Genomic DNA, 16,619 nt, shown 5'->3' on the forward strand with positions numbered 1-16,619 from the left:
CCAGTGCAGAATAATCCTCCTTGGAGGTGACTCCCATCCTCCATCCTTTGTAGGCCTTTCTTTTTAGCCTCAGGAGGTCTGCTAGGTCCCTGGAGAGCATGATGATCTTACAGGTCCCTTCTGGTCCTTTGATTCCATGCTTATACTGACACTGACATCATTGAAAACACCCTGAAAATCAAACTGCTCCCTCCCCATCTGCAGAGAGGCCTTGTAACAGGATGGTTGTGTAGGAATAGGGCCCCACCCTAGGGAGGCTCCTGGCCCCACCCCTGAGCCCCAGTGCCCTCCATAGGGCAGGCCTGGGCCCTATGCCTCTGTTGCCTTCCGCACACAGCGCATGAAGGGTCAGATCTGTGTGCTCTCCTGGGTCAGTTTGATCCCCTTTTGGACCTTCACCAGCAGAGCCAGTGACAGCTTCACGAGGCCAAGGCAGAGGTCAGGACGGGGGGACCTGCTTACCCCAACTCCTGAGAACTGAGACCTCCCAGTCCAGCTGCCTCCCCCCTGGGACCAAGGCTGACTCCTCCTCCAGGAAAGCCTCACAGATTAACTTGTGTCTGCAGTGGGTTGGGTGTCTTAGGAGGAAGGGCATGCACAGGCTAGCTAACGCCAGGACCTGGTGCTGCTGTGGTACAGACCAGTCCAGCCGAGATCTTTACCTGCACCTGCAGTGATTCATCTGAAGAACAGATATGCAGTCCGAGCAGAAGAGAGGGAGGAGCTTGTTCCATTGCTGGAGAAAGACAGGCCAGGCCTCACCAAGGTTGGAAGGATTGAGACAACCGCCACCAAGAAAAAGTGACAGGTGGTGGTGGTTGAAGATTCCCTTCTGCGGGTGATAAAGGGAGCCATCTTCTGACCTCACCTGTTGTCTCAGGAGATCTCCTGCTTGCCCAGAGCCTGGATCTGAGATGATGTCACGGAGGGACTACAGAGACTCATCTGGCCCTTTGACTACTACCCTATGCTGCTGATCCATGTGGGCATCAATGATACTGCCAGGGGAGACCCTGAGCATATCAGCAGTGACTACAGGTCTCTGGGTGCAAGGGTGAGGGGGTCTGGAGCTCAGGTTGTGTTCTTGTTGATTGTTACAGTCAAGGGAAAGGGCCCCAGAAGGAGCAGGTGCATCCTGCAGACCAACACCTTGCTGCACAGGTGGTATTGCTAGCAGGGCTTTGGTTTCTTCAAACATGGGATGTTTTTTCCAAGACGAAAGATTTCTGGGAAGAGACAGGATCCACCTGATGAAAAGAGGGAAGAGCATCTTCACAGAGAGGCTCACTGACCTCAAGAGAAGAGCTTTAAATTAGGTTTGCTGGGGGATGGAGACCAAAGCCCTGAGGTAAGTAGGGAAGCAGGAGACCTGGAGGGAGAGGAAGCAGGAGGGGGCAACAGGGGAGGTGCTCTCATACTTCCTGAGAAATCAGGACAATCAAGTGGTTACCTGTACACGAATGCACTTAGCCAGGGAAACAAGCAGGAAGAACTGGAAGTCCTCGCACAGTCACGGGGCTGTACTTCAAAGAAGCCTTACTGAGAGTGCAGGAACAAACCATCCTGATGTGCAGAAAGACTAGCAAGTATGGCAGAAGACCAGTTTGACTTAGCAGGGAACTCTTCAGTAAACTAAGTCATAAAAAGGAAGCTTATAAGAAGAGGAAACTTGGACAAGTAACTAGGGAAGAATATAAGAGCATTCCTCGGGCATAGAGGAATGAAGTCAGAAAGGCCAAAGTGCAATTGGAGTTACAACTAGCAAGGGATGTAAAGGTAACAAGAAGGGTGTCTACAAGTATGTTGGTAGCAAGAGGAGGACCAGGGAAGTATGGTTCACTTACTGAATGGGGGAGGCAACCTTGTGACAGAGGATGCAGAAGAGGCTGAAGTGCTCAGTGCCTTTTTCACCTCAGTCTTCACAGGTAAGGTCAGCTCCCAGACTACTGCACCTTGCAGCACAGTTTGGGGAGGAGGTGAGCAGCCCTCAGTGCTGAAAAAGCACGTTAGGGACTACTGCACTTAGAAAAGCTGGATATATAAAAGTCCATGGGGCCAGATGGGAGGCACCCAAGGGTGCTAAGGGAGATGGCTGATGTGATTGCAGAGCCACTGATCATCATCTTTGAAAACTCATGGTGATCAGGAGAGGTCCTGGATGATTGGAAAAGGGCAAACTTAGTGTCCATATTTAAGAAAGGGAAAAAGGAGGATCCAGGGAGCTAAAGACCAGGTAGCTCCACCTCAGTCCTTGGAAAAATAATAGAGCAGATCCTCAAGGAATCCATTTCTAAGCACTTGGAGAAGAAAATGGTGATTAGGAACAGTCAGCATGGATTCATCAAGGGCAAGTCATGCCTGACCAACCTGATTGCCTTCTATGACAAGGTGACTAACTTTGTGGATGCAGGAAGACCAGTGGATGTGGTGTACCTCCATTTTAGCAAGGCTTTTGATATGGTTTCACACAACGTTCTTGCAGGCAAGCTAAGGAAATATGGGCTGGATGAGTGGACTGTAAGGTTGATAGAAAACTGGCTGGAGCATCAGGCTTAGAGAGTAGTAATCAATGGCTTGATGTCTAGTTGGCAGCCGGTATCAAGTGGAGCACCCCAGGGGTTGGTCTTGGAGCTGATTTCATTCAATGTCTTCATCAACGACCGGGAAGATGCCATAGAGTGCACCCTCAGCAAGTCTGCAGATGACACCAAGGTGGGGGGAGTAGTAGATACACTGGAGGGTAGGGCTAGGATTCAGAGTGACATAGACACATTGGAGGATTGGACCCAAAGGAATCTCATGAGGTTCAACAAGGACAAACGCAAAGTCCTGCACTTAGGACAGAATAATCCCATGCAGCAGGACAGGCTGGGGGCTGACTGGCTGGGCAGCAGCTCTGCAGAAAATGACCTGTGGGTTACAGTGGACAATAAGCCAAATAGGAGCCAGCAGTGTGCCCTTGTTGCCAAGAAGGTTAACGGCATCTTCAGGAGAGATTCTGCCAGGCCTAGGGTCAGGGAGGACCGAGTTAGAGAACTTCTGGAGGTGCTGGACATGTTCAGATCAGCAGGTGCAGATGCTCTTCACCCCAGGGTGTTGAGGGAATTGGCAGGGGTTATCACAGGACCCTTGGAACAGCTTTACGAGCACTTGTGGTGCTTTGGCCAGGTGATGGATGACTGGAAGAGGACCAATGTGGTCCCCATCTTAAAAAAAGGGAGGAGAGAGGACCCGGGCAACTATAGGCCCGTTAGTCTTACTTCAATCCTGGGGAAACTCTTTGAGAAGATTATGTTTAAGAGGAGGCTTGACAATTACCTAGCTGGGGTCATTTGAGCCCAGTTTTCTTTCCTGCTCAGGGCAGGGGGTCAGACTAGAAGATCTGCAAGGTCCCTTCTGTCCCTACATCTATGAATCTATGAATCCTGGGCTGCATTGGTAGGTGTTTTGCCAGTTGGTCAAGGCAAGTGCTATTCCCCTCTATTCAGCACTGGAGAGGCCATATCTGGAGCACTGTGCTCAGTTTTGGGCCCCCCACTACAGAAAGGATGTGGACAAATTTGAGAGAGTCCAGCGGAGGGCAATAAAAATGCTGAGGGGGCTTGGAGACATGACTTATGCAGAAAGACCAAGGGAACTGGGCTTATTTTAGAGAAGAGAATACTGAGGCAGGATTTAATAACAGCCTTCAACTACCTGCAGGGGGGTTTGAAAGAGGATGAAGCTGAACTGTTCTCAGTGGGGGCAGGTGACAGAACAATGGCACAATGGTCTCAAGTTGCAGCAAGGGAAGTGTAGGGTAGATATTAGGACAAATTTGCTCACTAGATGAGTAGTAAAGCACTGGAACAGGTTACCCAGGTAGGTGGTAGAAGCTCCATCCTTGGACATGTTAACACCCTAATAGACAAACATTTGGCTGGGATGATCTAATTGGGGCTGGTTCTACTTTGAGCAGGGGGTTGGACTAGATGTGACCTCCTGAGCTCCATTCTAGCCCTATCTTTCTATGTTTCTATAATCCCTTTCTGTATCTCATGGCGTTCTTGTGAACCACAGAGTTCTTCAGCTCATCTTCCCTGAATTGGTCTAGTCCCACGACTAAACTAGGATCCTCTACCCACAGCTGCCATCCATGACCTCATCTTCCTCCCCACTCCTGTCTGGGTGTGGACCAGGCTCTTCTGTGTCTCTAGCAGACTGCTTGACCTCTTCTAGCACCATGGCCTTTCTGTTCTGAGTTTGTGCTCTCCCCTGAGAGCTGGGTCAGATATTTCTCTTTTACCACCATCTGGCCCAATGTCACAAACTCCTCCCACCTCAAGAAAGCTCTTAAATACTTAAATGACTGACCCAGGCCTCTATTCAGAGATGGGCCTGAGAAATACCTTGTCTCCAGAGGTCAAAGTATAGGGACAGAACAGCATTCATGGTACAACAGCACTCATAACAACGTCCCCACCTAACCCAGGGCTCCGAGAGATGCCCCAGCAACCCCTCCTTCCCACCCAGGGGCCAGGGGGTGTAGAGCCTGGAGGGCCCCAAGCAGCCCCTTGCAAGCTGGAACTCCGACAGCCTGCAAGGGAAAAGCCACGGTTTCCCACATTCCTCCTTTAAAGGAGAATTCATTTTTAAAGTTTGTTCATGAACCTTTCATATATTCTTGCAACTCACTTTTGGGTTACAAACCACAGGTTGAGAAACACTGTCTAGGGCCTTTGATGACCCAAGTCAGCTCTGTGGCATTACCTGGAGGCTGTCACGTACAGCAGGCTTTGCAGGGAAACCTGTCATGTCCCACTGCTCACATCCATACACACGCCCAGCTGTGCAGAGTTGTCACCGTCCCTATGTGGTGAGCCTGGAGCCAGGCTGACCATTGGGAGGGCCTGCACTGGGCTAGTCTGCACCCTGATGCGGCATGGCCCAGGCATGCAGGTGTTTTCCTGGATTATAAGGTGGGCATGGTCTCGTTTTACAATGTGACTGACAGGTCCAATGTCTTCACTTTCGCTGACACCTTCTCCAGGACTCTGCACCTTTTCTTCTGATCTCATCTCAATGCTGGGGGCACCAATGCAGCTCCTCTGATCCTGTTCCTGGTCCCAGCCCAGCCCTGAGGGAATCCCTGTCACTGTCATGACACATGCACAGACTGTCCCCTCCCAGCCCTGCCCGACTGCCAGCCCCTCAGGTGCCCCCAGGGTTAGGGTGGGGCAGGGGCTGGGGTCTCCCAGTCTCTGGAGCTGTTTGTGCCTGGGCCCTGCTGCTTCCCTGCACAGAGCTGCAGGCCCTCAGCACCGCTTGGGCTAATGCCCAGCATCCCCTCAATCATGGACTCGGTGATCCATGGAGCCAGTCATGGTCCCTGATTCTCAGACTGCCCCAGGGGCTACTCTGACCAACTCCAGTTGACTATGGTCCAAGGGGAGGGGAGTGTACACTGATCTACTCCAGCACAGCCCCTGCCCTGACACCAACCCCAGAATAGCAGGTGGCAGCTTGCCCAGGTGCTGGTTACCCTGCTCCATGCCAGCTGAACCCTACCTGTGTCCGGGATGCGCTATCAGGGCCAGATCCAACCAACTGCCTAACCTTGGCACAAAGGGCCTGGAGCAGAAGGAGGGTCTGTCCTTTGTCCAGTTCTTCCTCCCTTGCACCTATGAGTGATCCCCATGGGGGCAGCCCCACTGGCTTCCAGGTCTGGTGGTGGGTGGGCCTCACAGGGCAGATGCTATAGATCAGAGGCCTGAGCTGCTTTGGGGACCTGATCCTGCCATCTGCACCCAGGCAGCATTGCTGCTGAAGCCAGCTCTGGCTGTATGTAGCACAGGGGCAGCTTTGCAAGTGAGGATCACGGCTACTGACTGATCAGTTTTTATTTTCTGTCCTCCTGCTGTCCTTCCTCGGGACTCTTCACCAGAGCGGGGTAAGTTCTGGTTTTTGGTCTCTGTGATGTCTTGCTCATTGATTTGTGTCCCATGGGGTTCATGCCTGTTTGTCTGATCTCTGGTTTCTGCCTTTTTCAGAATGCATGAGAGATCAAAAAGAGGCAGGTGAGTGAAGCCACTGCTTTCTTGGGCTTCCTGGCCCCTCTCCCCAGTTGTGTTGGCTCCCTGCTCTGCCTCCTGACTCCCAGGGTGCTGCCTGGTGGGATCACAAGTGGAAGGAGGCAGACCATTCCCCAGAGCCCCCAGAGGCCATCCTCTGGGAAATGCTGAGGCCATCAGACCCTGGTACAGCTGCCCTCCCTGGTAGCTCTGCTGCCTCCTGCTAGTGAGGTGCTGAGCTGGTCCTTGCTGACCCCAGCCCTGGCTGTGTCTGCTGGATACGCTCCCCGCCCTGTGTGTGATGCTGTGGCAGGTACCAGATGGAGGACAGGGGAGAACCTGATACCCTCAAGGGTTAGTGGGTTAAGGAACAGGTCGTACAAACCTCACCCACCAGACCTGTAAGGTCCCCTCCATGGGAGAGAGGAGCTGTGTCCCATCCCCAGGACCCAAAGCCCTGCCTCCTGCTGCTCAGCTGCCAGGGTCTTCCTCTGTCCCGGAGAAGGCAGCTGTACAGGGGTAGCACGTGCCCTGTGACCCCCTGCAGAGTATGGGGTATCAGGACAAATAAAATCCTTATAATTTGTGTGAGATTCCTGCCAGATGCTGCTGCCCTGCACCCCAGGGTTCATTTCCCAATCCCCACATTCCCAATCCCCACAGTCACACCCTGCCCTCTGGATGGGACTGTCTCCAAATTCTCATCCTTCACTTACAGATCACTGCATGCGCTTGGGTTTATTACTTTGCTCACTTCTTTCAGCATTGTCCTTACTCGCCCTCCTCCCCCACTTTCCCACTCATCATTACAAGGGGATCATGTGAGGTGTCCACTCTTGTTTCTTTTCTCATGGGAGAATCACTCGTGGAGTGGCTCACAAGTTTTTGTGCTCATTAGTTGTTCAGAACAACTCCATGCGACCTTCCTGCCTCTCTGAGCAGCTGTGCTGGTTTTCCCCTTTCTCTGCAGCGGGTGCAGATCCTCCCCCTAGGAGCTCCTGGGAGTGTGTGAACCAAATGCCTCCCTGTTCTTGCAGTGGCAGGGCATTGGCAGTGCCCTCGTCTCCCCAGCTTTTACCTGTGCCCTGGTACAGCAGTCTTCATATTTGGAGCTTAGGCCTTAGGCAAGTGTGTGAGGGTTGGAAGTGGGGATCCTGGGCACTCCTGAGGTAAATGATTGTCTGTGACTGCTTGGCTCTGGACATGAAGAAAAGAAATCCTGCCAATGTGTAGTGCTCAGACCCTGCAGTAAACGTCCCTGGTAGTTCTGGGTTCCCATCACGGTCAGAGTGCCAACGTACTGGCCCCTGAGTCTGTCACAGCATCGTTGACCTGGAGAGGCAGCATGGGGGAAACCCTGTGACCCAGAGACCTGCTGCTCCCTCTCAGGATCCACAGATCTCTCCTTGGCCCCATGCAGGTACTTGGGAGAAATGCCCCTTCCCTCAGCCCAAGCATCAGCTCTAGTGACCAGTCAGTCCCTTTGCTGCAGCTTAAAATGCTGCTTTTGGCAATTTGGGGATACCTCTGTTGTGGTGTCACCCCTGGGATCACTGACAGGGTGATGGAAGTGGGGAGGGGAGTTCCCACACAGAAAATAAGCCTTGGATCTTTTTTATAGGAAGTTAAGGTCTAAGGTCCTGGGCTGGGCTGGGCTGGGCTGGGCAGCCCCCACCTGGGAGCAGCAGGCGCAGCTGACACCTGTGGAGTCCCTGCAGCAGCCGGCCTGGAGCATGCTCAGTGTGGATGGGGTCGTGGGAGAACGCATGAGACTTTGCTTCCAAATGGTCCTTAATCTGGTTCTCATTCTCATCTGTTTATTATCATTAGGTCTTCACTATACTTCCTTACCGTTCAAAGCCCTTGCACAACCGATCACCAATTTCATGTAGTCCGGAGTTTTCCTGCCATCGTGCAACACCAGGAACCCCGGCAGGGAGACAGGGGAGAAGGCGGTTCTGCCCCTCACCCAGCCTAGACCCCTGTCGGCCCACTGCCATCACTGCTGGAGAGTCCTGGACACCCCTGTGCCCTTTCTGCTCTGCCTGGGGTGTCACTACATTCCTCCTTCCAGACACTCTGATCCCAGAAGCAATTCAGTCTGAATCACGGTGATTAGCTTGTGGGAGAAGCAGATTGAACAGGACAGTTTCAAGGGAGTTGAGATGCTGAAGCCAGTGATCACACCCAGCGTTAAGAAGGTGACCCTAGGAAAGAACAATGGTCACAGGCCATGACTCAGTTTCCCTGCTCCCTACTGAACTGGACAAGGACCTTATCTCAGCAAAATGGGCGGGAATACAGAAATTTGCACCTGAACTGTATATACCCCCCACACAAAGGCAGAAGTGGGGGAGACTGGGAATTGCCTCAAATCATGAGAACAGACTCTCAGGGTCCTGAGACCTTGCCACCCACTTGTGAGTATATCTGCATGTTCTCTACTGTACATAGTTGCTCTTTCTAATGTTGCCTGAGTGATAATATCCCAATAAACTGGTCTATAGCTTGGAGGAACTTGCTCTGGCTTCTCTTGTACTTCTCCAGATAAAATAAATTGCCAGGGGCCACAGTGGACTCCCCACCCAAATGAGCAGGGGCCTGGTTACAGCTGGGTCGAGGGGGCAGTTGCTGGCATAAGTCTGGAACAGGACTTAACCTCAGAGCTCTGGGTGCTTCTCTGCCCTGAGCACTGTGCTCCTGCTGGCTTGGGTAAGCTGGGGAGTGATAGCCCCTTCTGGACAGGCCAGCATAGCCTAGAAAACCCACTTGGAGCTGGGAGATGAGATGCAGCGTGAAGTGGAGTGGAGTGGAAAGATTAGGGCTCGTGGCTCTGCTGGGACACACTGTGCCAGGGCTGAGACCACTGCTAGCACTGAGATGCAACAGATGATGCTGTCTCTGTTATTGCTACTCTGAAGGGGGCTGACCTGGACACTGGGTCCAGTGGAGCATACCCAGTGCAAAGGAGACTGGGCCTGCATTGCGCTGTAAAGGAGACTAAGCTGCAGTGTATCCTGCTGAGACCAGTTGCAGGGCAGAACCAGTTGCAGGGCAGAGGGAATCATCCTTTATCATCCAGGGCAGGGACCTACTGCTCCTGACAGTGACCCATTCTGGAGGCCAGGACTGGGGGTGACATCTTTTACTACAGCAACTGCGTGGCTGGGAGAAATTACAGGCATGGTTCCAAGACAAGGCACCTTCCCCAGCAATAGATGTGAGATGTTTTCTGTCCTTTCAGGGGAGCCCTATCGGTCCCAGCCCCTGGCAGGTGGATCCAACTAATCCATGTGGTAGCTCATAGCTAGGAGGCAGCATTGACACCTGTGTGCTGCATGTATGCAGTGCAGTTGATGCCATGGCAGTGGCTGGGGAGTGAGGGTGGTGCAGGGAGCACAGCTGGAGGGGGTGGCACTGATCTAGACTGCAGAAACAGAGGCAGCTGTTCACTCTGCACAGACCATGGGGAAAATAGCTGCAGCTGAGCACTTTTTCACAGTGTTCACCATCACTCGGCACCATGCACAGGGAGGGACATCACCTCCACCCTCTCCACCATAGCTCATGTCTCTGCATCCATGGGTGCAGTGGTGTGGGTAGAAATGATTGTGGGACACAGACTGCAGCACCAGGCAGGGGTAAGAATGGGGCAGCTGCAGAGGGGACATATCAGAGCAACAGGGCAGGGCATGGGTGAGTGCCCATGCATGAGAAGTTGCTCAGCTCCTTCCAAGGATGACTGCAGGGGGGTGAGTATTCCTCCAGTGGGAGTGAAATGGCAGGACCAGCCTCACAGCAGATCCAGGCAACAGCAATCTATTCAGGGGAGGATTCACTGCCACCCCGCTGTGGTTCCCCCTTTTTGAATGTTACAACACCTTCCCAGCTGTCCCACATCCTTACATTTTGCCCTGCTACCGCCTGTGGCTGGGGCTCCCTCCACTGCCCCAAGTAGGGGGTCCACTGCCCCAGGTACCCACAGCATCCCCACACCAGGAGAACCAATGGCCCTGCTTCAGGGCAGCTCTGCACCAACATTGCTGTCACTCTTGCTGTGTCCCCAGGGCTGCAGGAGCTGCCTGGGGGAAGCACCTGAGCCTGACGCTCTTGGTGCTCTATGGCATCCTGGAACTGGGTGCTGTGGAGGGCTTAGCCTCCCTGGCCAGGCTGGCTGTGGGTGCAGGTGGGATGGGGCTGTGGATGGAGAGGTCCCAGTTCCTCAGGGCCAGGGTGCCGGAGTCTCCTACCTGAGCAAGGACAGTGGCATGGGTGAATCTGGCTCCAGCTCCAGCTGCAGGGTGCAGCAACCTGCCTGCCCTGCCCACCCCGCCCTGCACACCTAGGGTGTATCCACACATGCAGACATGTGCACTTGCAGCAGCTCAAATAGGAGCAGCACAAATTTGTGCCAGAAATTTTTGCCTCAGCACATGTGCCTGAACATGCACTTTGGTGTGGGGCAAATTGTGCCACTTGGGGCAAGCTGACCCTGCCCAGTTCCTCCCGGATCTTCAGCCAGGGGAGCTAGAGCCTGAGGCCAGCAAAAGGGCTGGCCTCAGCAGTATAAGAAGCTGCCCTGTTGAGCAGGTCAGGGCTATTCATTCTCAGGAGCTTCTGGGGAAGGAGCCTCTGAGAGGAAGTAGGCCATGCCCCTTCCTGTCCCCGGCTGCTGCTGCTGCAAGCTTGGTCTCAGGAGCTTCTGGGGACAAGATGGCCAGGCCCCTTCCTGCCTTGGGCTGCTGCTGCTGTTGCTGCCCCGCTGCTGCTGTGGCTGCCCCCAGAAAAGGGGGCGTCTTCTGCTGCATGTTGCACACCACTGCCCCCTCCGGAGCACCGCACCACACCACACCCTAGCAATGCACCCAAGCTTCTGCACTCCTGTTTCAGCCCAATGTCCAGCCCACTGCCAAGCCACAATCAGGGTACAGCCTGGGAAGGGAGTCGGTACTGCCTGTAGACCCTTCCCCCACCATTCCTGCCAGAGCCTAAAGGTGTCTTTCCTGCCCCAGCTACCTTAGCAAGCCACCCCCTGCCTTCACGTCCACGTTCACGTTCAACTGAAGCACACCTGGAGTGGCTGAACTGGACGGCTGCTGCCACCACTGATGTTGCTGCTGCCATTGTTCTGCTGCTGCCCCGTCTCAAGAGAGAGGGTGAGTCCCTGTTGCACCACCTTGCACCACCTGACACCACACCTGCGTTGGATTATTCCCTAATTGACTGATTGCTCCTGTCCTCCTCCACAGCTGCCTCACTGCATCTGATCCTGCTTTGTTTTCTTGCCTAGTGCTCTGCTGCTAAGTGCCTGGCTGGAGGCCTGAGGGAGCTGATCTTCAGCAAACAAAACCCCTCCACTGCTCCAACCATCTCTTACATCTGCCTCAGCAGCCTTCCCTGTGTGTTTTTGCCCTTGTGTGGTAAGTCCTGTGGTCCAATCCTGCTGTCCTGGTGTTTCTTGTGTGGCTGAGTAAGTCAGCTCAAGTTTTCGCAGCATGTGCGTGTGCGTGTCCTCCACCACCATACCCAAGCATAACCCACCTGATTTCCTGTGGGGCTGTAGCTCAGTGAGCCTCATCCTCCTTTCCCCTCCACCCCCTTCTCCCACAGCCCCAGTCTGCCCCTATTTGTTTCTCTAGCCCCCCTGTACTTTTATTTTTTCTCATTAGTTTCCTCTCCCTTATGTAAACCCCTGGCAGGGCAGGAACCTTCTGGAGGGGCAGATTTCATAGATTTCATAGACATTAGGGCTGGAAGGGACCTCAGAAGATCATCAAGTCCAGCCCCCCCCCCATAGGGGACAGTAAAGAAGTTCTTCCTTATGTCCAGCCTGAAACGGTCTTGAAGTAGTTTGTGACCATTCGACCTCGTCATCCCTTGGGGCGCTCTGGTGAACAAACGTTCCCCCAGATGCTGGTGGTCACCCCTGATAAACTTGTAGGTGGCCATCAGATCACCCCTGAGCCTGCGCTTTTTCAGGCTAAAGAGCCCCAGGGCTCTCAGCCTGTCATCGTAGGGTCTGCTTCCCTGACCTCTGATCATGCGCGTGGCTCTTCTCTGGACTCTCTCAAGCTTCTCCACATCCTTTTTGAATTGTGGAGCCCAAAACTGGACACAGTACTCCAGCTGCGGCCTCACTAAGGCCGAGTACAGGGGGAGAATGACGTCCCGGGATTTGCTTGAGAAGCATCTATGGATGCAAGCCAGCGTTTTGGTCGCTTTACTAGCCGCCGCATCGCATTGCAGGCTCATGTTCATCTTGTGGTCAATGATGACCCCCAAGTCTCTTTCTTCCATAGTGCTAGCCAACATAGCACTGCCGAGCCTATAAGGATGCTGCGGGTTTTTTTTCCCAAGGTGGAGAACCTTGCATTTATCGGCGTTGAACACCATCAGATTCTCGTCCGCCCACTTGCTGAGCCTGTCCAGGTCAGCCTGGATAACCTGCCTGTCTTCTGGTGTGGATGCTTTGCCCCAAAGTTTGGTGTCATCGGCGAACTTGGCCAGTTCTGATCGCTTCTGACTCCAGTGTCCACATCATTAATGAAGATGTTGAACAGTATGGGTCCAAGGACAGAGCCTTGGGGGACCCCACTGGTCACAGGACACCACGATGAGTGACTTCCATCGATTACTACCCTCTGGGTCCGACCCCGGAGCCAATTTTCCAGCCAGTGGATCGTGGAGGACCCAAGGCGACAATTGGCCAGTTTCTCCAAGAGGCGATCATGGGACACCAGATCGAAGGCTTTTTTGAAGTCAAGATATATGACATCAATCTCTTCTCCCTTGTCCAGGTGATAGGTCACCTGGTCGTAGAAGGAAATGAGATTGGTCAAGCAAGACCTACCCGCAACAAACCTGTGCTGGCTATCCCTTAAGATGTTGGCGTCGGCCAGTCCATTAAGGATGGCCTCTTTAATAAACTTTTCTAAGATCTTCCCTGGGATAGAAGTCAGGCTGATGGGCCTATAGTTAGCCGGATCCACTTTCCTCCCTTTCTTGAAGATAGGCACCACATTGGCCTTCTTCCAGTCTTCGGGCACTACACCAGAGCGCCAAGAGTTTTCAAAGATCCGTGCTAGAGGCTGGGCTATGATGCTCGCTGGCTGTCAGGGGCCCTGCAGCAAAGTCTGCCTAAACTAAGTATAAAAGGACAGTGAAGACCAGGCCCCTACTACGCTGTATGCCATCCACATCAGCTCAGGAGAAAACTACCGGCATCCCTCCATAAGTTCATTGTGTCAAGAGGCACTGAGACTAGCCATCATGACTGAGCTGGAGCACCAGTGGTTTGGCCTGTGTGGATGTATGTGTGTGTGAATGATTTCACATAGAGCATTACTTTTCCCCACTTAACCTACGTGTGCCACTCAATAAAGACCTTGGGTGCTGAACCTGTGTGTTGGTCTTTCGTCCAACAATAGCTTTCTCCAGCTGGAAACACTCACAGAAGGTTGTTACCTCATTCTTTTTCCTGAAGGATGGAGCATTTTTTGTACATCATCAGAAAGGCCCCCAAGTTCCCTTTAGAAATTCACAGGAATTGAATGTCCAAATCCCAGAGGTGGTTCTGATCAAGTCACCCCACCCAGCTGGAGCTAATGCCGGCTCTTGCTGCTCTTCTCCAGCTATGGGCTCTGCCCCCCGTGTCTCTGCTGATGGCTACCAGGATGGAGGGATACGGGTTGGGTGTCGATCAGCTGGATGGCCCCCAGAGGCCAAGCCTTGGTGGAGAGATCACCATGGGCAGCTGTTACCACCAACCTCTGAGAAAGTTTCCAGGGATGCTGGTGGGTTTTTCCATACAGAATTTGTATTGTTATCATGAAAGCATCTAACCAGTGCATGACCAATGATGTTCTGTCAGGAACCTGCTCCTCAACCAGGAGAAAGCAGCAACAGTCGATATTGCAAGTCAGTGCCTTCCACACTGTGAGCATGGCATTGCAATAGGCAGGGGTTGTCACTGCTAGGCTCATGTGTCTGACACCTAGTGAGCCCTTTCCCCGGGCAGCATGAGAGCCCATCTGTTCTGCTCTCAGCAGGGCTTACAATAACACAGGAGTTTGCAGTATCACCGACATCAGGACTCAGGCCAAGCTCCTTGTGGCTAGGTCAAGAGCTGGGCCTGGGTGAACCCAGGGTGGGATCAGGCCACAACTCCTGCCCGAGGTTTGCAAAAAACACTGAGGACTGGTGTGCCTCAGCTTTGAGTGCCCACCTGAGACACCTGACATAGCCTGATATTCAAAGAAAGGTGCTCAGAACATCACCACTCTGAGACCCCCTCAGGCTGAGTGTCCAGGGTCACTGCAGCTGCTGTATGGGACTAAACACAGCCTAGACTGTCTCCAGCCTCCTCAACCAGCCCCAGCTGCATGTGTGCGCTCTGGCTTTTCATTCTAGAGCTGCACAATGCATACAGTGTCTGCTAGGTGCAGAAGGACATCAGGGGCAGAGTTCTCTGGGTGTGCATTAACATTACAGAAACATTACATTGCAGAGACAACAGCCACAAACTGACAGAGAGCAGTTTGAGATTAAACATCAGGAAGAATTTCTTTACTGTAAGGGTTACCAGAATCAGATCAGGCCACAGTTGGAGTACTGTGTCCAGTTTTGGGCGCCGCACTTCAAGAGGGACGCGGGGAATCTGGAGAGGGTCGAGGACGGCCACTCACATGATTAGTGGCCTTGATGATAGACCCTATGTGGGGAGGTTGAGAGAGCTGAATCTCTTCAGCCTTCACAAGAGACGGCTGAGGGGAGATCTTGTGGCCGTCTATAAATTTATTAGGGGAGGGCAAGGGGAATAGGGGAACACGCTGTTTACTAGGGCGCCCCAGGGAGTGACTAGGAATAACAGGTGTAAACTAGTTGAGAGTGGATTTAGGTTAGAAATTAGGAAGAAATGTTTCACAGTAAGGGTGGGCAGGATCTGGAATGGGCTTCCAAGAGAGGTGGTGCTATCACCTAGCTTGGAGGTCTTCAAGAGGAGGCTAGATAGTCACCTGGCTGGGGTCATCTGACCTCGGCCCTCTTTCCTGCCAGGGGCAGGGGGTCGGACACGATCCATTGTGGTCCCTTCCGACTCTGCAATCTATGAATCTATGACTCTATGAATCTAGAATGGGCTTCCAGGGGAGGTGGTGCTCTCCCCTACCTTGGGTGTTTTTTAGAAGAGACTGGACAAGCACCTGGCTGCGGTCATCTGACCCCAGCACTCTTTTCTGCCCAAGGCAGGGGTCAGACTCTATGATCTACTGAGGTCCCTTCTGACCCTAAAAATCTATTAAATCTATTACGGTCACTCATGCAAGAACCCCATAATTTGCAGTTTCCAGTTAGAGGATGCTGCCTTTCTGCTTAGGGTCAGACCAATCACCACATTTGGGGTCAGGAAGTAATTTCCCCCTGTGATATCTTTGCTACAAAGCAGAGGGGGACAGGGGTTGCCTTCCTCTGTAGCCAGGGGGAGAGCAGGAGGTGGAGGGCAGGGTCCTCTTCCTTGGATGTCGTAAGTGTATGTAACAAACATACAGAGGCAGGACACTGATAGTGCCTTTGTCCCTGGCTTTACCTGTGGCAGGTTAGCATGTTCTTGGTGTCCTTGAGCTACGTGCCTTCTGCCTGTGTGCGGGGGTGTTTGTGTAGTTTTGGAATAGCTTAGACAAGCTCTTCTCTGGGATGGTTTGGGTAGGGATGATCCTGCCTGGAGCAGGGGGTTGGACTAGATGAGACTTCCTGAGATGTCTCTCTGCCCTACTTTTCTATGATTCTGGGAGCCCATGTAAGTATGTCTCCTGTTAAATCTCCTAATAAGTATTGACCTTACTGTGTGGTCACTACTAAAGTTACCTGGTGATAGCAAAGACAGGGTCCAGCAGCATGGTTCATCTCAGGGTGTCTGATTGCTGCAACTGCTGAGATCGCCCCATGGCTCACAGGGACAGCATGAAGGGCCCTCCCCAACGCATTTGCCTTAAGGCTCAGAGAAGAGACTCCTGGGCCCCGAGTGCCCTGACTCCCTCCATGCAGGTACAGAAGAGGAGAGGAGAAGAGACACAAACCCAGATGCAGGACCAAGCTTCCAGGGAGGCAGGGGAAGGGCTGCAGTTTGGGGCTTCCCGTCAGGCCTGTGTTATGAAAGCTTCACCCCAGGGCAGGGCTCCTGGAGTTGGCCCCTCTCTCCCCACAATAGGACAGCAGTTCCCCAAGCGTGGCACAGTGTGAGGAGACCGTGCTTTTTCTGGGTCTGTGACTACACATATACAGCCCGCGCAGCTATCCCAGCACAGTGCCATGGTGCACCATGGAGAAATCTCACAAGAAACTTCACTGGTCTTTGGGTCATGTCCCCATGATCCTGCCCCTGGGGCTGCACTGATTACAGTGTGCTCCCAGACTGCTCCTGGTACCTGGGCGTGCTCTCCTGGCAGGCTCTGGTGCAAGGTCTGACTGAGTCCAACTCTGCTTCAACTATGACATGTAACACGCTCACAGCCCTTGGGAAAAGGGTGAGGGTGAATTTGCTGTTGGGCCATTGGCAGCTTCTAGGGTTAGAGA

General features: G+C 53.1%; 1 protein-coding gene across 1 annotated transcript in view; it reads left to right on the top strand.

Annotated features, from left to right (window-relative positions):
* The window catches only part of LOC102379495 (butyrophilin subfamily 3 member A2-like), a 40,947-nt gene extending 32,380 nt beyond the window's left edge, over window positions 1–8,567 (top strand). Inside the window, 3 exon segments of the mRNA XM_025194254.1 lie at window positions 5,924–5,929; window positions 6,030–6,056; window positions 7,881–8,567. Coding sequence (XP_025050039.1) covers window positions 5,924–5,929; window positions 6,030–6,056; window positions 7,881–7,942 — 95 coding nt within the window. The 3' untranslated portion in view covers window positions 7,943–8,567.
* Window positions 8,568–16,619: the final 8,052 nt, after the last annotated feature.

The sequence above is a fragment of the Alligator sinensis genome, unplaced genomic scaffold (genome assembly GCF_000455745.1).
Source record: "Alligator sinensis unplaced genomic scaffold, ASM45574v1 scaffold831_1, whole genome shotgun sequence".
NCBI lineage: Eukaryota > Metazoa > Chordata > Crocodylia > Alligatoridae > Alligator > Alligator sinensis.